The sequence below is a fragment of the Sciurus carolinensis genome, chromosome 4, assembly GCF_902686445.1.
Source record: "Sciurus carolinensis chromosome 4, mSciCar1.2, whole genome shotgun sequence".
NCBI classification, from domain to species: Eukaryota; Metazoa; Chordata; class Mammalia; order Rodentia; family Sciuridae; genus Sciurus; species Sciurus carolinensis.
This window is the reverse complement of record NC_062216.1, coordinates 66210930-66234304: the sequence shown is the minus strand read 5'-3', so window position 1 is coordinate 66234304 and position 23375 is coordinate 66210930. Positions and strand designations below refer to the sequence as shown.

Genomic DNA, 23375 nt, shown 5'->3' with positions numbered 1-23375 from the left:
AAGGGGAATATAGGATAGAAAGTCAGGAGAGGTGTGCCTGTTGAAAAGTGAGGGGTGTGCAGTTGTGAAAGGAAAAATGAAAAAAGAGATTCCACACATTGTTAGTGCTACTTGAGCAGATCAATTTGAGGAAAAACTATGTTCAGAAATTGAAAAACTGAAGTCCTTTGAGAAAGCCTTCCTACATTGCCAGGTACAGACAGACACTTCAGTCTGAAGATATCTGACCTAAGCACTCTAATAACTCATCTGACCTTTCTCCCACTCTTATCATCCATCAATTCATTCTTCACCCAGCAAATGGAATGACCTTTTAAAACACAAATCAGATGATGTCATGTAAAAACTCTTCAGTGTCATCCACCACTGTTAAAGAACATGAGCTTCTTGCCAAGGCTTATATAAGGTACTGTATACCACACATTGTTCCCCAAAGTAACAGTAGTCTTCCTCAGGAATGTCCAGTTCTTATTACCATCATAATTACCTTATCACCATCATAACTGCTGATCCCTCCCCTACTCTTAATAAGGCAAGATTCTTCTCAGCTTTCAGGGATCCTGATAAATGTTCCTTTCTCAGAGGACCTTCTCTGAGTGCTCAATCTAAAGCAGGTTCTAATTCAGTCAATTTACACCAAATTATTGCCTAGTGCAGAAAACTATCCATAAGGGGGTGGTTTCAAGACCCATGTGAACACCAAAATCTGTGGTTGCTCAAGTCCCTTCTATAATAAGGATATCTGCACATAACCTACTCACATTCTTTTGTGTACTTTAAATATTCTCCACATAATTACAATATCCAAAACCAACACACATGCTATATAAATAATTATTATACTGTATTATTTTGGGAAAACCAAGAAGAGTATACATGTTTGATAATCACACTGTTTTTTTTTTTTTTTAAGTATTTTCAAACCACAGTTGGTCAAATCTGCAGATGTGAGGCTCACAGAGATAAAGGGCAGACTGTAATTATCTAGCAAACCATAGAGAAAACTGTTTAAGTTCTTGAAGGTCCAAAATTTATACTTAACAGAAAAAATCTTATGATTTTTAAAGTCAAGAATTTATACTAAACATAAAATTACAAATAATGTCAAAATGATCATTAGAAGCTGGGTGGTGGTGCACACCTATAATCCCAACTGCTTGGGAGGCTAAGGCAGGAGGATAATAGATTTGAGGTCAATCTGAGCAGCTTATTGAGAGATTGTCTCAAAATTAAATACAAAGAACGAGGGGGGATGTAGCTAAGTGGTAAGAGTTCTTGCCTAGCATTGGTTTCTTGCCTAGTATGAGGCCCAGGGTTAAATCCCCAGGCCTCCCTCCCCCAAAGGTCATTTGAAAAAAATGAGTATCACTATTAAAAATTGAGTTTTAAAATAAAAATCAGGACTCATATGTGCAAATGTTAGTTATTTTGAGAGAATATAACTTTAAGATTTCTGGAAAGAGTAAAATTTTCTTTAGGAACAGACATAAATGCAGTTTAATAACAACCAAAAAAAAGTCTTATTTACAGGCATTTTTTAAAAAAACTTTAGATAGCAGGTGAAGTTGCAAAATGACTTCATCAAAAAATAAATTTAACCACAAAGAATATCACTGAAAACATTTAAAAATTTTTTAAGTTCGTTTAAAAAATTTTCAAGCCATGGTTGAATTAAGGATATTACTCCTTCATTCCTGGCCATTCTGAGACTTATTTAGAATCTGTTTGTCCTAATTTTAAGTAAACAGACTCTCACAGTGAACAAAACACAAAACTCACCAAAAGTTGAACAAAGAAAGGTTTGGGGAAAAGTCCCCATGTGGAAAAGGTTAAAACAAAAGTAAAGGAGTCCTTAGGTTTTCCCCTTATGTTCTTTACTTAAGTCTTTCAATGTGCCACCATTGGCAGGTGGGCACCTTCCTTTATTACACAACCTCTCTAAATTTCTGACATTTGGAATTGTATGTCTAATCATGCAAGGCACAATGGTGCCTCATTCAAAAACAAACCACATATACAACTGTGATTACAATAAGCTGAAAAACGCTGCAAGGCTTATTCTCACCTTCATGAGGATGCTGGTATAAACAAACCTACTGCATTTCTGTCATATAAAAGCACGACACAATTATGTACAGTACATGATACTTGATGACCATGTGCTATACTATACTTTTTGTTATTGTTTTAGAGTATACTTCTACTTATTAAAGAATGTTTGCTGTAAAACAACATGCCAAGTTATGCTAACAGCAGATGTTTAACCCCGATCTCTTCACTACATCAGGAGGGCACAGCAAGTGACTGACCTATACCATCTAGGTCTGTGTAAGTACCATCTATGTTGGTACGATGATGAAACTGCCTAATGATGCATTTCTCAGAACATATTCGCTTAGTTAAGCAGTGCATGACTGTATTAGGAATAAAGAAACTGCAAGGAGATTCTCTAAGAATATAGGAAAACCATCAAAAAATGCTTCCCTATGGGATTTTTTTTTCCTCTTCAAACTTCAGACAATTCTCTCTTTTTGGTGGGATTTTTTCCCTGCTCAAACTTCAGATGGTTCTTTTTTATTACATTATTTTGAGGTACAAGGGATTGAATCCAGGGATTTGCAGGTGCTGGATTAGAACTTAGACACTGAACTCCAGCTCCATCCCATTTATTTTATTTAGAGACAGGATCTCACTAAATTGTTCAGGCTGACCTCAGACTTGTGATCCTCCTGCCTCAGCCTCCTTGAGTTGCTGGGATTAAAGGTGTGTGGCAATAGGTCTGGCTCTATGTCTTATTTTAATATGAGCCACAGTTCTCATAAAGTTTTACTTCACATTTTTAGGAATCAATAGATGAACATATCCTGTCTCTATTAGAGGGATTCATTTAATTTTATGTGGCTAAATTTAAGAAACAAATAACTTTATGACCTAAGAAAAAAATTAGAATAATGTCCCTAGTGAAAAAAGTTTCAATCATTTATAGCACTTATAAAATCATCTACAGGTTATAGTGCACACAATTAATACATGTAAGTAAAATTAACAGTGCAGTTAAAAGACAGAAAAGGATAAGAGTAAGAAGAGAAGAGAGGGAGGAGAGAACAGTGGGTGAAGGTTTTAAGGTTTCATTAGAACAAACATAAAAGTAGCTTCTTCATACCTTGAACCACTTAAAGCCCAAATGACTGGTCTCATGCAATATTTCACTCAACAGCTTCAGATAGGCAGTGAGTAGCAGAATGGTGGAAAACAAGATGAATAGGAAAGAGAAGGAAAAAAGCATGCAATTAAAGGCAAATTTTATATAGCCACTTTGGAAGACAGTTTGGCAGTTTCTTACAAAGCTAATTATCTTACCCTATGACCTTACCCTGCAATCCAGAAACCACAATCTTAGATTCTTACCCAAACAAGCTGAAAATTCATGTCCTCACAAACACCTGCATGTGAAGGTTTGCAGCAGGTTTATCCATAATTGTGAAAAGTTGGAACAAATGAGGAAGTCTTCAATAGATGAAGGGATGAACAAACTGGCATGACCATACATTGCAATATAATTCAGAGAAAATGAAATGAGTTATCAAGCCATGAAAAGATGGGGAAGAACCTCAAATGCAAAGGCTAAATTAAAGAAGCAAATCTGAAGAGGCTACATACACTGTATGGTTCCCAACTATCAGTAAAGAAAATGGCAAAACTGTGGAGATAATAAAAAGAGGGAGGAAGAATGAAAAAGTGCAGTACAGGAGATTTTTAGGGAGTGAAGACACTGTACAATAAAGTAATAGTAGATACATGGCCTTATACATTTGGCAAAACCCATCAAACTGTATATTATAAAGGATGAATCCTAAAGTAAATAATGGACTCATTAATAATACTGTATCAATACTAGTTCATTGATTTTACCATATATATCACATTGATGCAAGATGTTAGTAATAGGGAAAAACTGAGGTAGAGAAAGTAGTATGTGAAAATGATTTTCTGTGCAATTTTTCTGCAGATTTTAAAACTGTTCTAAAAATAAAGTCTATTAATTTAAACAAGTTAATAAAACATACTCTAAAAAAGCATATTATAATCAGCTCACACAATAGTTTAAAAAGAAAAACATAGAAGCAGATGTACAATAATGATAATATCTATTATGAATTGCCAGAACAACCATACAATCTCTGATGTTTAAGCCTTGTCATTAAATACCAAGACCAGAAAATCTTTACAGAAAATGTGTGTATGTTGCAGGGTGAGAGTTAAAAATAAAGAAAATACAAACAGGGTTAAATCAAAATCCCTCCCACCCTGGAACAATGACTGTGGTAGTTCTGCTCTGAAGCCTCTGCTATTCAGATCTATTTGTGTATTAGGAAAGTATTCCAAGACATTTATCCAGGAATAGGGCACTGAAAGATACTTATTCTACAAAAAGATCAATCTTCCCACACTTTTGTTAAGAAATATCAGTTGGTCTTTTGTTTTATACTTGGCACTAAAAAACCATATCCTTGCAGCTAACATAGCTATGAAGGGACCCCTTGGATACACACTACACTATGTCTGCCTTAAAAGAAACCCTTCTTTACTACCCAACTACCTTAACTCATTAATACCATTGGTCTGATCAAGGGGGTTCCCCAACTGATCTTGTCACCTCTAGTTTAACTCTTTTTAAGTGTATGATATTTATTATTCTTCCACAAGGAAAGGGCAAGGAAACAATTAATACAAAAATTAAATGTCATCAATCTCTGTGTGAGATAGATTCAAAAACTCAAATCAGTCTCAGAATGGGAACTGAGATTACAATCTTAGTTGTAAAAACTGTTTCTTCGATTCACACTTTCCATCTTTATTATTCTTTCCAATAAAAGATCAGAAGCAAAGGTTCAGGGATCTAAAAGAAATAAGTAGAAAATATACAAAACAATTGCCACAAACATTAACAGAATAATTCTTCAAGTCATCTCAAGATTTAGACTTGCTAATCTGGGACTCCACAATATCTGTCTCTCACATTTCCTATCAACATTAATTTGTTATAATCTTTATTAAAAAATATTTTTAGTTGCAGATGGACAAAATACCTTTATTTGTTTATGTGTTTATTTTTATGTGGCACTGAGGATCAAACCCAGTGGCCTCACGTGTGCTAGGTAAATGCTGTACCACTGAGCCACAACCACAGCTTTTGTTATGATCTTAATTGCTCTTTGGAACATAGCAAAGTACAAAATAAACTATTTGCTATTTGAAATTAACATGTTTGGTCAGAAAAAATTTTTTTCTCATTCCATTTAAAAGCCAGATTGTGCCTAATCTTATAGCAGAGACAAGTTCCATTTCATCTCACCAGATGTATTTGCTTATACTATGTTAAGAGATATGAAATGAATCCTAAATTATTGATACAGAGATCTCTGCATTAACATGAGTTAAAGAATTAATATGTATAGCTATATTTCAATTATTACTTCAGTCTAAATACTTACACTTGATGTGTGTTTTTGAAGATACAAGATGTACAGTTTGCCTCAACTACACTAATTGGGTTTTACCTTGTGTTTAACCAGCAGCATTGCTAGTAACTGTATAAAATTGCAGACCTGTTTCTCAGCATTGGTCCTGGCTGATTCCTCTTGTGCCAGCACCATTTCCCGCTCTGCAGTTATCTGTACACTTTCTCTCAGTGCTTCTTCCAGTTCTTCAATCCTGTCATCCTTCTTACGGAGACTGTCCTGGAAAATGATGGAAGACTAGGTGAAGTAAATTAATCAGTTAACCTAAGGAGAGAGCCCATTTGTCAAGAAAGGGCTATTTGTTCCTTAAATGTTCTTCCCTTTGGAAGCAAATTCAGGCCAGAAAGATATTTTCACAGAGGAGAGAATTTAAAAAGGGAAGAAAAGGAGCAAAGGAGGTTGAAGAAATTTAATATTAAGAGCAAAGGGTCAAGTGAGTTAAATAAGATAGACATGATAGACTTGCTTTCTGCAGCAGAGAGAGAAAACTATTGTGTTAGATAGCACAGGCATTAAGAGCTTGATTATTTAAAAACACAAAGTTGTTTTGGAACTGCTCTTGAAACTGAACTGAAAGTCAGCTTTGATGAACTCTCTGCTTAGACTGACTATCAAAATATTTCCTTTCCCTGGAAAGTTGGACCAGATGAAAAAGGCGAAGTAAACAGCAAGATCTTTCCTACTATATTCCTCATATAGACAACTGTTGGCAAATTAATCTTTAAAAATGGAAAAAAAAATGATGTCTTCTAACAATTCAAAAAATGAAAGTTTTTCTCTTCATCTCATATAAGAAAACTGAAAATAACTAGATCTAAGTGAATGATCTGGCTAAGAATGAGCAATTTATTTAGCCAAGGAATTTTTAATAGCCCTGATGTGCTACTGAAGTTTAAAATATAAATTCTGAAGAGGAGAGTATGTATCTATCAACAGGACACACAAATCCTACAGGATTTTAAGATCATATAAGATAGTACAAATCTTAAAATAAGAAGGAAAAATGAGAAAGTTCAAGTAGAATGAAGAACTGGATTCATCAGCTTGCTATAAGCACGTCCTCTTTAAACTCTTATAAGCCCAGATAATAATAAAGTGCTGACTTCTATAAAAATATGATACAAAAGAATAAGGATTGACTCAATATTCACAGAAAAAAAAAAACACAACGAAATGAAGCCTTAGTCTCTCACCATATCCAACAATTAAATCAAAATGGATTCAGGACTTAAATATAAGACCAAAAACTTTAAAACTACTAGAAAGAAATAGGAAAACCGTCATGACATTGGGCTGGGCAAAGTTTTTTGGTGTTTTTTTTTTTTTTTTTTTTAAATAAACCTCAACAGTACGGGCAACAAAGGCAAAAACAAACAAATAGGAGTATATCAAACTGAAAAGCTTCTATGCAAAACAGCAATCAAGAGTGACAAAATAACTTACAGAATGAGGAAATATTTGCAAACTATATATCTGACAAAGGGTTAATATCTAAAAAGATATAAGGAGGTCAACTTCATAGCAAGAACACAAATGACCCAATTAAAAAATGGGCAAAAGACCTGCGTAGGCATTTCTTAAAACAGATGAATGGTCAACAAGTACATGGAGTGCTGGCAATACAGCCTATCACGTAAAGTACCTGCCTCGAATGCTCGAGGTCCAGGTTCGAGTCCCCAGCACCTGTGGGATGGCGGAAACAAGTACGTGGAAAAAAATAAAAATAAAAATAACTGTTCAACATCACCAATCATTTGGAAAATGCAAATTAAAATCAAAATGAGATATCCTCTCACCACCATTAAACTGAGTACTATAAAAAAGACAAAATAACAAAAGTTCACAAGGATGTAGCAAAAGAGGTATTCTTACACACTGTTGGTAGAGACATAAATTATTTAGCCATTATGGAAAACAGTACTGAAGTTCCTCCAAAAATTAAAATAGATCTACCATATGATTTAGCAATTCCACCACTGTGTATATAGCTAAAGGAAAGGAAATCAATATGTTGAAGAGACATCTGCACTGTCACTTTTATTGCAGCATTATTTGCAATAGCCAAAATACTGAATCAACCTAAGAGTATGTCAACAGAGGATCAGATAAAGAAAACGTGCTATATTGTCACAATGGGAATACTGTTGAGTCATAAAAAGAAGGGAAAATGACAAAATCTGTCATTTGTAACAGCAGAGAGAATCCAGAAAGTTGAATACATAGGAGTACAGAATAGTATGGTGGTTAGCAGAGGCTGGGGAGAATTGGGGTAAGGAAAATGGGAAGAGGACATTTAATACGTACGTGGGTACAACTGGACAAGAGAAATAGTGTTCTATAGCACTGTAGGGTAACTATGGTTAACAACAGTGTATTTCAAAACAGCTAGTAAAGAGGATTTTGAATATGCGCAATACAAAGAAATGATAAATATTTGAAGTCATGGATACAACATTTTCCCTGATGTGATCATTGTACATTGTGTACAGGGAGTAATAAGATGAAGATAGCAGATACCCCTTTATCTTCACTGACAAAGTCAACAGTTACTTAGCTAGTGAGCAAAAATTGGCTCCAATTTCAGTTTGGAATCTTAATATGTATCTGGTAGGTAAACCAAGGAAGTTTCTAACTACACCTTGAATCTCTTATTTAATTTAATAAAATATTGAGTTAATGCCAAAAATTAATAGGAAAACCTTTCAATTGTACAAATACTGCATACCAAACACACCGCTAGGTCAAATATATAATCATTCTTTCAAGTTCTCACTCATTCTAGAAGATTAAATACACTTTTCTGTACTTAAATTATAATACATGTACTCTCTTTCTCTTTTAAAAACTTAAAATACTAAAGAAAAGCTCTTAAGTTCTAGAAAGCCCAAATAATTACCTACAAAGGATTAAAAAAATCAGAAGAATTGGAGTTTTTAGTGGCAACATAGAAATTTAAAAGACAATTGGGTAATGCTTTCAAAACTCTGAGGCAAAGTAATCACTTCCAATTTAGAATTTTGTTTCCAAAGTATTGATCTAATATGACGGTAGAATGCAAACTCTAATAAAAAGGCACCTCAATCACAGACTCACTCAAGAAACTACCAGCGTGTACTCTACCAACTTGAAGAAATAAACCTAGAAAAAGGAACACATGGGAATCCTGAAAAAAGGGATCCATCACAAGTGAGCAGTGAAGAGAACCTTGAGATAACAGACATCTAGAGAATAAAGTATAGACTGGAACAAAGGATGGAAATTAAAGACATTTTCCAGAAAAGAGAGTAGATGTATAGATTACCTGAGGATAATTAATAAGTGACAATATAGTTTATAACAATATTGCAATAACACTGGGAGGAATTTCATCGTTTTAGCAAGAAAACTGGGAATCAACTGGTGATGTGTGTATAAACAACTAACTAATCAAACAAAACAGCCAAGACAGGAAAAAGTGAAGTCAAAAACTAAACTATGCCAGGAAAAATTAAAATGCAAGTCATATATACTATGTGCCTCCAGCATAATAATGTAAACTTGGAGATAAGAATATCGGAAGGATGGAAAGTGGTAGGATATGTGTAGCAGTTTATATAAAAATGCTAATTCAACATCATCCACAATAAGAAGTCAGTAGATAATACCAAAATGAGAACAGTAATAAATCAACAATTTAAGAATGTAATCTAGAAAAGAAGAAAAAACAAAAGTGGTGAAAGGGCTTGTCTCAGAGAAACAGAAATCAGAGTTAAACAAAATGAGAGAGATATTGTTCCAAGCCATGAGGTATATTTCTACTTTGTTAAAAATATATACAGTTCTGATTTTTAAAAATCAAAAGCAAACTGAAGAATACATTAAAAGAATAACATGCACTACAAATAAATTAACAGGGACATGAAGAAATTCTAGAAATAGTTACAAATGTGATTATTTCAGGTACTGATAACTCTAAACATGTGGGTTAAGTATTTACTATGAAAAGAGAAAAGTACCTGTGTAAATACATCTCCAGACAGTGCTAATGGGCAAAAGAAAGTTGAAGAGTCAAAACATGTATGAATTATGAGTCATCATGCTTTTAGGCTTCTTACACAAAAGTCCTATGTGTTTTTCACAGCAATAATTTGCACAAGTGGGATAAAATTATGTTTAGAAACTCCTTCCACGTCTTTGGTAAGCATGGATACTCCAAATGAGATTTTTTTTTTTAAAAGGAACAATATAGTGCAATCAGTTCAACTATCATTCTGAAGATTCTAAAGATACTTAAAACTTAAATATGCCAATAACAGATATTTAAGGTATAGTACAAAACCAACAGGTTTTAATTTTTTTTTTACCATCCTCTTTTTCTGTGGAAATACTTTGTTTTTCTTTCATACTTACAAAAATACCAATGAGTAGATTTTGGTGATAAGAGTTTGACACAAAACTCTAGTGACAAAATTACTCCTCTCCACTAAAATTGATGGTGTATTCTGGTTTGAAGGAAAAGAAAAACCTTTTTTTTATCTTTATTTTATCTTTATTCTTGATATCTTTATTCTTGATAAAATTTTATTTTATCTTTCAAAGAGTCCACATCCCTGTTTTTATCATAAACCAAGAGGTAGTCATGCCATTTTGAGGATAAAAAGCCAGAGAAATCTATATGTAACCTTTGATAGCCCTATTTCCCTTCCATCCCTAAAACACTTCTCAGGTTTCAAGTATCTGAAGCATCTGGAAATTAGGCAGTTGATCCACTGGAACTAAATACAGATAGAAATTAAATAAAGAATAAAGTTAAGGTAGAACATGGCATACTTAAGTTTGTTGTTTTTATGTTTTCTTAATGCTACAGTTTACAATAAAGTCTTCTTAAACTCTTCAGCTTTATATATTTTGGACTATACCTTACCTTAAATGTTTGGCACCGCAAGTGTTTTGGATTTGGGATTTTTTTTTTCAGGTTTTGGAATATCTGAATATACATAAATTAGATATCCTGAGGATGGAACCCAAATCTAAATGTAAAATTCATTTATGCTTCACATATATCTTAAAGACACAACCTGAAGGCAAGTTTGTACAATATTTTTAGTGTATCTATCTTTGATGTGACCTGTTACATGAGGGCACGTGTAAAATTTTTCACTTGTGTCACATCTGCCCTAAAAGTTTCAGATTTTTAAGCATTTCAGATTTTTAATTTTCAGATTAGGGATGTTTACTCTGTATTTGTATTGTCCAATGCTGTAGTCACTACAAACCTTGGGCTACTGAGCACTTAAAATATTGGTAGTCCACTATCAGTAATGTGAAGAGAGAGCCTACAGAGTGGGGGAAATCTTTGCCACTCATACTTCAGATAGAGAACTAATTTCCAGAATATATCAAGAAATCAAAAAACTCTATTGTAAACAAATGGGATACATGTTGTTTCTGTTTGTACATGGAGTAAAGGCATACCATTTGTGTAATCATAAATTTACATAGGGTAATGTTGTTTGATTCATTCTGTTATTTTTCCCTTCCCCCCACCCATCCCACCACTCTTTTCCCTCTATACAGTCCTTCCTTCCTCCATTCTTGTACCCCTCCCTAACCCTAACCCTACCCCTAACACTAACCCCTCCCACCCGCATTATGTGTCCTCATCCGCTTATCAGCAAGATCATTCGTCCTTTGGTTTTTTGAGATTGGCTTATCTCACTTAGAATGATATTCTCCAATTTCAACCATTTGCCCGCAAATGCCATAACTTTATCATTCTATATGGCTGAGTAATATTCCATTGTATATATATACCACAGTTTCTTTATCCATTCATCAACTGAAGGACATTTAGGTTGGTTCCACAGTCTGGCTTTGTGAATTGAGCAGCTATGAACATTGATGTGGCTGTATCTCTGTAATATGCTGATTTTAAGTCCTTTGGGTATAGGCCGAGGAATGGGATAGCCTGGTCAAATGGTGGTTCCATTCCAAGCTTTCTGAGGAATCTCCATACTGCTTTCCAGAGTGGCTGCACTAATTTGCAGCCCCACTAGCAATGTATGAGTGTACCTTTTTCCCCACATCCTCTCCAACACCTATTGTTGCTTGTATTCTTGATAATTGCCATTCTAATTGGGGTGAGATGGAATCCTAGTGTAGTTTTGATTTGCATTTATCTTATTTCTAGAGATGTTGAACATTTTTTCATATATCTGTTGATTGCTTGTATATCTTCTTCTGTGAAGTGTCTGTTCATTTCCTTAGCCCATTTGTTGATTGGATTATTTGTATTCTTAGTGTAGAGTTTGTTGAGTTCTTTACATATTCTGGAAATTAGTGCTCTATCTTAAGTATGAGTGGCAAAGATATTCTCCCACTCTGTAGGCTCTCTCTTCACATTACTGATAGTTTCCTTTGCTGAATGAAAGCTTTTTAGTTTGAATCTATCCCAGTTGTTGATTCTTGCTTTTATTTCTTGTGCTATGGGAGTCCTATTAAGGGAGTCTGATCCTAAGTGGACATGTTGAAGATTTGGACCTACTTTTTCTTCTATAAGTTGCAGGGTTTCTGGTCTGATTCCGAGGTCCTTGATCCATTGTGAGTTGATTTTTGTGCAGGGTGAGAGATAGGGGTTTAGTTTCATTCTGTTGCATGTGGATTTCCAGTTTTCCCAGCACAATTTGTTGAAGAGGCTATCTTTTCTCCATTGCATATTTTTGACACCTTTGTCTAGTTTGAGAAAATTGTATTTATTTGTGTCCGTGTCCTCTATTCTGGTCCATTGATCTACCTGTCTATTTTGGTACCAATACCATGTCGTTTTTGTTACTATTGCTTTGGAGTTGAAGATCTGGTATTGCGATACCCCTGCTTTGCTCTTTCTGCTAAGAATTGCTTTAGCTATTCTGGGTTTCTTATTCTTCCAGATGAATTTCATGATTGCTTGCTCTATTTCTGTAAGGTACATCATTGGAATTTTAATTGGAATTGCATTGAATCTGTATAGCACTTTTTGTAGTATAGTCATTTTGACAATATTAATTCTTCCTATCCAAGAACATGGGAGATCTTTCCATCTTCCAAGATTTTCTTTAATTTCTTTCTTTAGTGTTCTGTAGTTATCATTGTAGAGGTCCTTCACCTCTTTTGTTAGATTGATTCCCAAGTATTTTAATTTTTTCAAGGCTATTATGAATCGGGTAGTTTTCCTAACTTCTCTTTCTGAAGATTCATTACTTATGGATAAAAATGCATTGGATTTATGAGCATTAATTTTGTAACCTGCTACTTTACTGAATTCACTTATGAGTTCTAAAAGTTTTCTGGTGAAATTTCCAGGTTCCTCTAAATATATAATTACGTCATCAGCGAACAGGGATAGTTTGAGTTTTTCTTTTCCTATTTGTATCCCTTTAATTTATTTGGTTTGTCTAATTGCTCTGGCTAGAGTTTCGAGGACAATGTTGAATAGAAGTGGTGAAAGAGGGCATCCCTGCCTTGTTCCAGTTTTTAAGGGGAATCCTTTCAGTTTTTCACCATTTAGAATGATATTGGCCATGGGCTTAGCATAGATAGCCTTTACAATATTAAGGAATGTTCCCACTATCCCTATTTTTTCTAGTGTTTTGAGCATGAAGGGGTGCTGTATTTTATCAAATGCTTTTTCTGCATCTATCGAAATAATCATGTGATTCTTAACTTTAAGTCTGTTGATTTGGTGAATGACATTTATTGATTTCCGGATGTTGAACCAACCTTGCATCCCTGGGATAAAACCCACTTGATCGTGGTGCACTATCTTTTTAATATGTTTTTGTATGTGATTTGCTAAAATTTTGTTGAGAATATTGCATCGATGTTCATTAAGGATATTGGTCTGAAATTTTCTTTCCTCGATGTGTCTCTGTCTGGTTTAGGTATCAGGGTGATATTGGCTTCATAGAATGAGTTTGGGAGGGTTCCCTCCTCTTCTATTTCATGGAATACTTTGAGGAGTATTGGAACGAGCTCTTCTTTAAAGGTTTTGTAGAACTTGGCCGAGAACCCATCTGGTCCTGGACTTTTTTTTTGTTGGTAGGCTTTTGATGACCTCTTCTGTTTCATTGCTTGAAATTGATTTATTTAAGTTGCGTATGTCCTCCTGGTTCAGTTGAGGTAATTCATATGTCTCTAGAAACTTGTTGATGTCTTCGAGGTTTTCTGTTTTGTTGTTGTATAGATTTTCAAAATAGCTTCTAATTATGTTTTGTATTTCACTCGTGTCTGTAGTGATATTTCCTTATTCATTCCGAATTTTAGTAATTTGAGTTTTCTCTTTCTTTTTGTTAGTGTGGCTAAGGGTTTATCAATTTTGTTTATTGTTTCAAAGAACCAACTCTTTATTTTGTTAATTTTTTCGATTGTTTCTTTTGTTTCCATTTCCTTGATTTCAGCTCTGATTTTAACTCTTTCCTGTCTTCTACTACTTTTGGTGTCGTTCTGCTCTTTTTTTTCTAGGGCTTTGAGCTGTAGTGTTAAGTCATTTATTTGTTGATTTTTTCTTCTTTTGTTGAATGCACTCCATGAAATAACTCTTCCTCTAAGTACTGCTTTCATAGTGTCCCAGAGATTTTGATATGATGTGTCTTTGTTCTCATTTACCTCTAAGAATTTTTTAATTTCTCTCCTGATGTCTTCTGTTATTCATTCATCATATAATAGCATATTATTTAATCTCCAGGTATTGGAAAAGTTTCTGTTTTTTATTCTGTCATTTATTTCTAATTTCAATCCATTATGATCTGACAGAATACAAGGTAGTATCTCTATGTTCTTGTATTTGCTAACAGTAGCTTTGTGGCATAAAATATGGTCTATTTTAGAGATGGATCCATGTGCTGCTGAGAAGAAAGTGTATTTGTTCTTTGTTGAATGGTATATTCTATATATGTCTGTTAAGTCTAAATTGTTGATTGTGTTATTGAGATCTATGGTTTCTTTGTTCAATTTTTGTTTGGAAGATCTATCCAGTGGTGAGAGAGGTGTGTTAAAATCGCCTAGTATTATTGTGTTGTGTCTATTTGATTTCTGGAATTGAGAAGGATTTGTTTGACGTACATGGATGAGCCACTGTTTGGGGCACAGATATTTATGATTGCTATGTCTTGCTGATTTATGCTTCCCTTAAGCAGTATGTAATGTCCTTCTTTATCCCTTCTGACTAGTTTTGGCTTGAAGTCCACATTATCTGAAATGAGGATGGATACTCCAGCTTTTTTGCTGTGTCTGTGTGCATGGTATGTTTTTTCTCAGCCTTTCACCTTTAGTCTGTGGGTATCTCTTTCTATGAGATGAGTCTCTTGCAGGCAGCATATTGTTGGATTTTTCTTTTTAATCCAATCTGCCAAGTCTATGTCTTTTGATTGATGAGTTCAGGCCATTAACATTCAGGGTTATTATTGTGATATGATTTGTATTCCCTGTCATTTGACTCATTTTTATTTTTTGACATGATTTGGTTTCTCCTTTATTTGGCTATTCCTTTAGGCTAGTTCCTCCCGCTGCTGATTTGCATCATTGTTTTTCATTTCTTCCTCATGGAATATTTTGCTGAGAATGTTCTGTAATGCCAGCTTTCTTTTTGTAAATTCTTTTAGCTTTTGTTTATCATGGAAGGATTTTATTTCATCGTCAAATCTGAAAGTAAGTTTTGCTGGGTATAAGATTCTTGGTTGGTATCCGTTTTCTTTCAGGGCTTGGTAAATGTTGTTCTGGGCCCTTCTAGCTTTTAGGGTCTGGATTGAAAAATCTGCTGATATTCTTATTGGTTTCCCCCTGAATGTAATTTGATTCTTTTCTCTCGCAGCCTTTAAAATTCTGTCTTTATTTTGTAAAGTATTTTCATAATAATGTGCCTTGGTGTGGGTCTGTTGTAATTTTGTATATTTGAAGCCCTATAAGCCTCTTGAACGTGGTTTCCATTTCATTCTTCAGATTTGGGAAATTTTCTGATATTTTTTCATTGAATAGATTGTTCATTCCTTTGGTTTGTTTCTCTAAGCCTTCCTCGATCCCAATAATTCTTAAATTTGGCCTTTTCATGATATCCCATAATTCTTGTAGATTCTGTTCATGATTTCTTACCATCTTCTCTGTTTGGTCAATTTTGTTTTCAAGATTAAATATTTTGTCTTCAATGTCTGAGGTTCTGTCTTCCAGGTGTTCTATCCTATTGGTTATGCTTTCTATGGAGTTTTTAACTTGGTTTATTGTTTCCTTCATTTCAAGGATTTCTGTTTGTTTTTTCAGTATCTTTAACTTTTTATTGAAATGATCTTTTGTTTCCTGTATTTGCTCTTTTAACTGTTGATTGGTGCGATCATTTAATGCCTGTATTTGCTCTTTCATTTCTTCCTTCAATGCCTGCATTTGCTCTTTCATCTCCTCATTTGCTTCCCTGATTGTTTTAATTATGTACATTCTGAACTCCCTTTCTGACAGTTCTTCTGCTATGCTGTCATTGGGTTTTATTGATATAGTATCTAGGTTTGTTTGGGACATTTTCTTCCCTTGTTTTCTCATATTGGTCAGATATCAGTGGGATTCTGAGATATTGCAGATTTCCTCTTATTGGCTTATAGTGTCCCTGTAGATTTCCAGTATATCACCTCCCAGCCTTCAGTAGCCTGAAGTCTTGGAGGAACCTGATAATGCAGTGCTTCCGAAGAAAGCTGCCCCTAGCCCGCTACTGTGTCCAGGACTGGGGGCTGGTTCTGCGTGGAAATCCTCTCACTGGGTGTGCCTGCTCCTAGAAGCTGGCTGTGGACGGGGGCTGCCTTGGGAAGGAGCAGGGCTGCTTGGGGAAGTCTCTCGCTGCCCTGTCCTGGTCCAAGAAGCTGCCTACTGTCCGGGTCTGCTGCCTGTGCTGAGCTTTACCCTTTGGGAGAGACTCACCCCGCAGCTCTATGTTGGTCCGAGTCTCTCAATACCTCCCCTTCTTGAATCCTGAGTTCTGGAGCGACAGGAGATGCAGTCACCCTCTAGTCCGCCATCTTGGATCTTCCTCGAGAGTAGGTTTTAAATGATCTTACTCCCAAAGAAATAAGGATGTGAAGTGATGAATTTGCTAATCAGCCTGATGTGATCATCCTACAAAGTTTACACATTTTAAACATCACACCATACAATATGAATATATAAAATTATTTGCTGATTAAAACTAAAACTAAAAGAGAGGAATTATGTGGACTCTTTGGAGTCATTCAGTTTTATAACACTTTTTTTTTTGCGGTGCTGGGGATTGAACCCAGGACCTTGTGCTAGCGAGGCAGGCACTTTACCAACTGAGCCATATCCCCAGCCCTATAGCACTTATTATTAAGAAAAGCATTAAAGTGGCAGTCTAAGGGAAAGGACTAAGTGTGATGCATTCAATTTCATTTACCTGCTCTAACTCAGACATTTCACTCTGTTTGACCAATGCAGACAGTGTAAGACTAGACATGTATTCTATGTCAGACAATGCACTTAATAACCACCTGAAGACAGTAGAAGGAAGTGTGCCATTTTAAATAGTTTATATCACTTAAGATGAAACAGTATCTCTAGAGTTTTACTCTACGTACTATTAATTTCAGCTGCACTCAACAGAATTAACACAAATGGGTTTTCCTATCACTGGACTGGGTAACATAAGCCTACTTTCAGCAACTACACATTACATGCGGTCAAATTAGAACACTTCACCTATAGAGTATAAGGTTCAAGGCAGGAGTTTTGTATAGAGGGAAGGGAGGCTATCAATGAATTTCTTATCTCCTTAAGTAAAAAAGCCCCCATATTTAAATGAGATTAGGGCAAAAGCTGCAACAGTTGTAACTATAACCTCATGCAAGCAAATTAACAAGATGTCTGAACCCATTAGCAATTCCCATTATATAACCGACTAATACATTGTCTGAACTTTGCTTATTGACATCAGCTCTGTCAATGTCAAGCTGCATTTCATGACTGCTATACTACTCTAGCCTCTACCATGTTTCTCTAAAATCAAATGTTCAATGAGGAAAACAAAGACAAAAATATAAAAAAGAAAAAGAGTCATTAATAATTTGTTGTTCCCTTCAAACATCTCCATCAAAATAATAAAAAAGGTGCAATAATACATAGAAATCACTTAATAATGACAGATCTTATTAAATGTTTCCCTTTTTCACAAGTAGGAGGAAGGCCAATTCAGATAGCACATACATTATTCAAGGTAACAGTCTCCCATTCTCTCCTCCTGTTCCCATCTCTGGCACTGACATGGTAATGAAGGACATTTATTTGAGTTCATATTAAGAGCTGCTCCCTTTGGAGTACGCACCCCTTACCAGATAGACTTTAACATGTTCTGAAAGATCATAATGTTAACTGCTATCCATTATGCTTAATGAAAAGAGACAGTAATTCTTTTCTACCTTAACCACACTGCTTATTCTGCCTCTTTTCCCCCTCCCCTCAAGCACACATATACATGCAGTAAGTTTCATTAAAATCATACAACATGTCAGAACTCATTTACCAACTTCTTAGATACTTAAGGGAAAAAAATTGGAGCCAGATGTACTGATGAAGTCAATGTTAGGGTAAGAAAGTCAGGTTAACACAGAAAGAGAACTTGGTAAAATATCAGCTACATTTTTCTCATAATTTTAAAGTCTTCCCCTCTTTTTCTAATACTCCTTAAAAAACTTTCCTCATTAGAATAGAGCTATTATAATCTCAATTATTAGAAATCAAAGTCAAAACAAAAGCAGATGTACTTCATTAAGAAAATTTAAAAGTAAACACATAAAATGATGTTTCACATAAATAACATTTACAGAGCGTATACTACAAATATAGGTTAATTAGGGTTTCATCTTGAAAATTCTGGTAGCTGGGTGTGAGAAATGTGGACACGAACATGGAATTTACCTAACTATATGGAACTACATATGGGCAAAGCTTATAAAAAGAGTAAGAATACATTTTCAAAATAAAAATTTGAAAAAAAATTCCAATTTTACTTAGAACAATAGGGGCTGGAGACATAGCTCAGTGGGTAGAATGGTGCTTTAGCTTGTGCAAGGCCCTGGGTTCACTCCCCATTCTCAAAATAATAATAATAGTAATAATAATAATAATAACAACTGATGTGATCTATAAGATGTAGACCATAACCTTTGAGGTCTTGGTAAACAGAATACATGCATGCCTGCTTCTGCTCTTTTTTTTTTTTTTTTGTGTGTGTGTGTGGTGCTGGAGATTGAACCCAGGGCCTTGTGCTTGCAAGGCAAGCACTCTACCGACTGAGCTATCTCCCCAGTCCTGCTTCTGCACTCTTAAAAAGAACTTTTTGGAAACATCACCTTCCAAATGCAAACCAGACAGGAACTTTCAGGATAATACCTGAAAGGAGTAAACTACTCATTTCACTGAAGTCAAATATAGTAGTCTACTTGTAAGTATTTTAGAGTCAAATATAACAACTACTCATCATTTAATGGGTAGCATTCTTTTAATAAGCCAAAGGATGTGGCTAAATACTGCTACAAAATAGGGTTAACCCTAACTGTAAGGAATGGTCCAGTAGCAATATGTAAGTTCTATCAATTAAAATCTTTCACAAAACTTCATTGATTATCAAATGAAACTGAATTTTTGCCAAAGGGAAAACTACCTAGAGAGTCCATTTCAAACACTGCAATTGCTTCAGATAATTTTAAAGCCTGCTTTTGCTTTCTCCTACAAGGTAAAAAGTGTTCCAGTTTGAGGAAGGATCTTTAAAAAGTTACACACTTACCAACAATTTGAGTAGCATTTCCTTTGCAGGAAAAGAATTTTTATATGTCATTTCAATAACTATCCATGGAGTTGTAAAAACAGGAGCTAATTGTATGTACACTTTTCCAAAGTAATCCCTAATTCCATTTAATATTTATCAAGAACACCATAAAAATCTCACCTATGTCCGTTCATCATCTATATAGAAAAGGCCCTACCATTGCTAAGGAAAAAAAATTATTTAAAAGGAAGAAATAAGACAGGATTAAACATTTAAGTAGGTAAAAAGGTCTAGAAAGAGGAAATCAAAATTAATTTTTACAAAAACAAGAATATGAATATAGTAAATAATTATCTACATACACTATCTAAAAAGGAAGAGTAAGTAGTCCATTTCAGAAAGAGAAAAAAATCTCTTTATCAAAATGGAAGAAACTTTTTTGTAGACAGCACATATCAAATCAAATCTTAGAGAAAACACAAATGTTTCACTGGTTCTGCATCTAAGAAAATATGCCTACTATATGTAAAGCTGATTTTCCCCTTCTCTATTTCCATCATTTTCACTTTCTTTGAACTTTATTCTTAATATTCATTGGTCTCAGGAGAGCTGACTCACAAGAGTCACTGCATTCTTTCAGCAGTCCCATTAATCTCTCTGACAGTAACCTCCTCAAGGTTAAATGCTGATACTTATCTTTGCATTAAATAAAAACAAAGCTCCAAATCACAACTGATTTGAGTTCCTTTAGTCCACTCTATTTGGCCTTATTAGAATGTGACTGGAACTTACAGTTTTGTCAAAAGATGTATTTGAATGTTACTGCACAAAGAAAAAAATACACAAAGTAAATATTCTCAACTTAGAGAAGATGACATTTCTTTTGTTAGAATATGCAAGCTCCTTAAAGGACCTTGAAACGTACAAAATTTTAAAGAATACATATTTGAATGTTGAATGTAATATCATCATTCAAAGTTCTTTTTAAATTTTATAACTAAATTTTACATTTTTACTATTTATAACTCAATAATTATAATTGTAAGTTGTAAAGCTATTTTAACATTGTTTAAGACTAAAAAGAAATTTTAAAAGTTATCCTTTTCTTATGGTAGATATAAACTAATTGAGAGGGGATAGAAAATAGGTTATCACACAGGGACAATTATAAAATAACATATGGAAAAGTGTAAGACAATAAAGCATAAGTACACGTATAGGGTAAAGAACAATGGAAAAGACAAGAAAAAAGTAGAGTTCATCAATAAAGGATAATTCCCAGGTGGAAATTTTATATAGCAAAACCTGAAAATTCATGGGAAAAGATTCAGCATAAGAACAGACTGGAAAATCAATGAAATACGTTCAAATAAAACCAGCACTATCCACTTATCTAAAACAGAATAGCTATGCTAGTGATTATTTTACTTTAAAAATTGGATTAAAAACACTTTCAGGTTTGATCAATAGGAGATTCAAAATGTTAGGTACTATGGTCTGAAAGTTTGTCTCCCCTATTAAAATTCTTAGAGTGAAATTCAATCACCAATGCAACGGTATTAAAAGGTGGGCCCTTTTAAATATCATTAGGTCATGAAGGCAAAGCCCTCATGAATGGGATCAATGCCCTTATAAGTGACTGGAAGACAACTACTTTGCCCCTTGTACTATGTGAAAACAGCAAGAAGTTGCCACCAATGAACCTGAAAACAGTCCCTCAAGAGAAATCCAATTTGTTGATGCTTTGATCTTAGACTACCCAGACTCTACAACTGTGAGCAATAATTTTCTGTTGTTTATAAGCTAACCACCTTATGATATTGTGTTACAGCAACAGAAACAAAGATACAAAGCTAAGATGTATGTGACTCAGAGTTCCTGACCTCTAGTGATATAATTAGCATTAGTTAACAATTATGGCAGAATACAAAGTCAATGGTTCCCAAACTCGGGTATAAGGGGGGAACTGACATACCAACCATTAGTATATAACATAAAGTCAGATAAAATAAACCCTGAAATCAAAGGAGAAATAAACTCTAATGGAATTACAACAGAAGGCACGATTAATTCCAACTCTAAGGATTCATGCAGGCTTCACAAAGGAGGGAGAACTTAACTCTTAAAAGATGTGTAATGGGTTAGGAGTATAGGTTAGTGGTAGATCCCTTGCCTAGCACTGGGGTTACATCCCCAGCACTGGAGGTTGGGGGAGACACACAGATGGGTAAGGGAGCTCTTAAATTCCCAAATCACCATGGATCAAATCAGTGAAGACTGCACTTCACATAAATGTTTACGTGGGAGGCTCCTGTAGTTGGGATTTACCTAATTTCATTTCTGTGTACTGCAACTACTATAATTGTAGTTACTATAACCGTACTATAACACATCTTGTAACATATCCAGCATACACGAAAATATATAACTATATATACTGTTCATATAGAGGAAATACCATTTCTAATTTATCTCCATATCCTCAGAACCCTCAGCACAATGATTATTCCATAACAGGCAATTAATACATGCTTAGCAAAGAGAACTACAGATATTCTAAAATCTGATTTAATTAAATAAAGTAAAATATGGTTTAGGGAAAATAAACAACTTCAGAACTGAATTTCATTAATACAAAGCTAAATTCTTGGGTAAGGGAAACAAAACATTTGGCAAAATTACAAGTGGAAGGGAAGACACACCATAATAGAACATCATAACATATAAGAGGAAAGGCTCATAACCAACATGTGCCTCAATGTCTTTACTACTTATGTCCTATATTAGTAATTATCAGCTAGATTTATAAAATGTTTAATGTATCTATGGACTATGCTAGAAAACTTTAGACAACCATCGTATGTATAGTCAAGTTCTGGAAAGCCACGTGCAAGAAAACATTCCTGAGAAGGTATGACAAAGATCCAAGAGACACTGAATTTTAGTGAGCACATGACAGAAAAACTGGTCAATGCAAGTACCTGGATCAGTATGGGACTATTACCTCCTAGGCATCATGGAGGAGGTCACTGTGCTACCTCTAGGCCATTATTTCTGATACACTAGGTCAGATCACTCAACTGTGCTGTTCTCCTCAGTCTCTCAGTAGCATTAACAAAATGTATTTATAGATGTTCATCAACATACAATAGGGCTAAGTCCTGCTAAACTCACTGTAAAGCAAAAATATCAGTACCATTATTTAGTCAAACCATGTATGTCAGGAGGATCTTCTGTATTCCCTACTTTAGAGATAACCGTCTCCTGCTTTCTGTGATGCTATACTCTTCTTTTTCTCTCCCACCTCAACTGGCCTCTTCATTTCAGTCTGCTTCTCAATACCATCTCCTCCTAGTCTATCCCATCTGTAAATGTTGAGGATCCTAAGGGCTCAACTCTAATCCTATGTTCCTTTGTTAATATTTTATCTATAGATGGTATTATGCCATCTATACCAATACCAATAATACCGTGGATTTAAATATAACTTTAAGCTCATTTCCAAAATTAGTTTATTCCATATTTCTCTAAACTTTAATTTTCCACATCTTTTTGCTTGACATTTCTATTAGGATAGCTCACAGTAACCTTAACATGATGAAAATGGACTTGTTCTTTTTCTCAGACAAGTCTGATCATCATCATCATCATCATCCCCAGGTTTCCTCTTACTATTATTTAGGATTAGCATATATTCAGTTACTCAGGCCAGAAGTCTCAGAATCATCCTGGAGTCCTCTCTCTAGTGCTCATATTTTATAACCCATGAGAAATTTCTGACCATTCTACCTATATATAAATCAAAGAAATAAAAAAAGGAATCTCATGAAAATAGAGGGGAGAACAGTAAAATAGAGGAAGGGATTGAGGGTGATTGAGGAGGGAAGGTACCAAGAAATGAAGTTCACCAAATTATGCTTTGTGAATGTATGACTATATTGCAAGGAATCTCACTTTTATGTATGATCATAATGCACTAATTTTAAAAAATAAATAGAAGGGAAACTAGTAGAGTAAGGGGGTGGGAGGAAGGAGAAAGGGAAGGAAAGGGGAATGAAATGGAACAAATTATGCTTATGTAT

The 23375-nt window shown here is 34.6% G+C and overlaps 1 protein-coding gene across 10 annotated transcripts in view; it reads right to left on the bottom strand.

The window, feature by feature from the left end:
- Positions 1–23375, bottom strand: part of Erc1 (ELKS/RAB6-interacting/CAST family member 1) — a 550337-nt gene that overhangs the window by 255291 nt on the left and 271671 nt on the right. For 7 of the 10 annotated variants that reach the window (XM_047548604.1, XM_047548601.1, XM_047548603.1 and 4 more), the window contains one exon: positions 5610–5741. The exons of the other annotated variants lie outside the window; for them this stretch is intronic. In XM_047548604.1, the coding sequence (XP_047404560.1) occupies positions 5610–5741 (132 nt within the window). The remainder of the gene's footprint in view (positions 1–5609; positions 5742–23375) is intronic. 10 annotated transcript variants of the gene reach the window in all.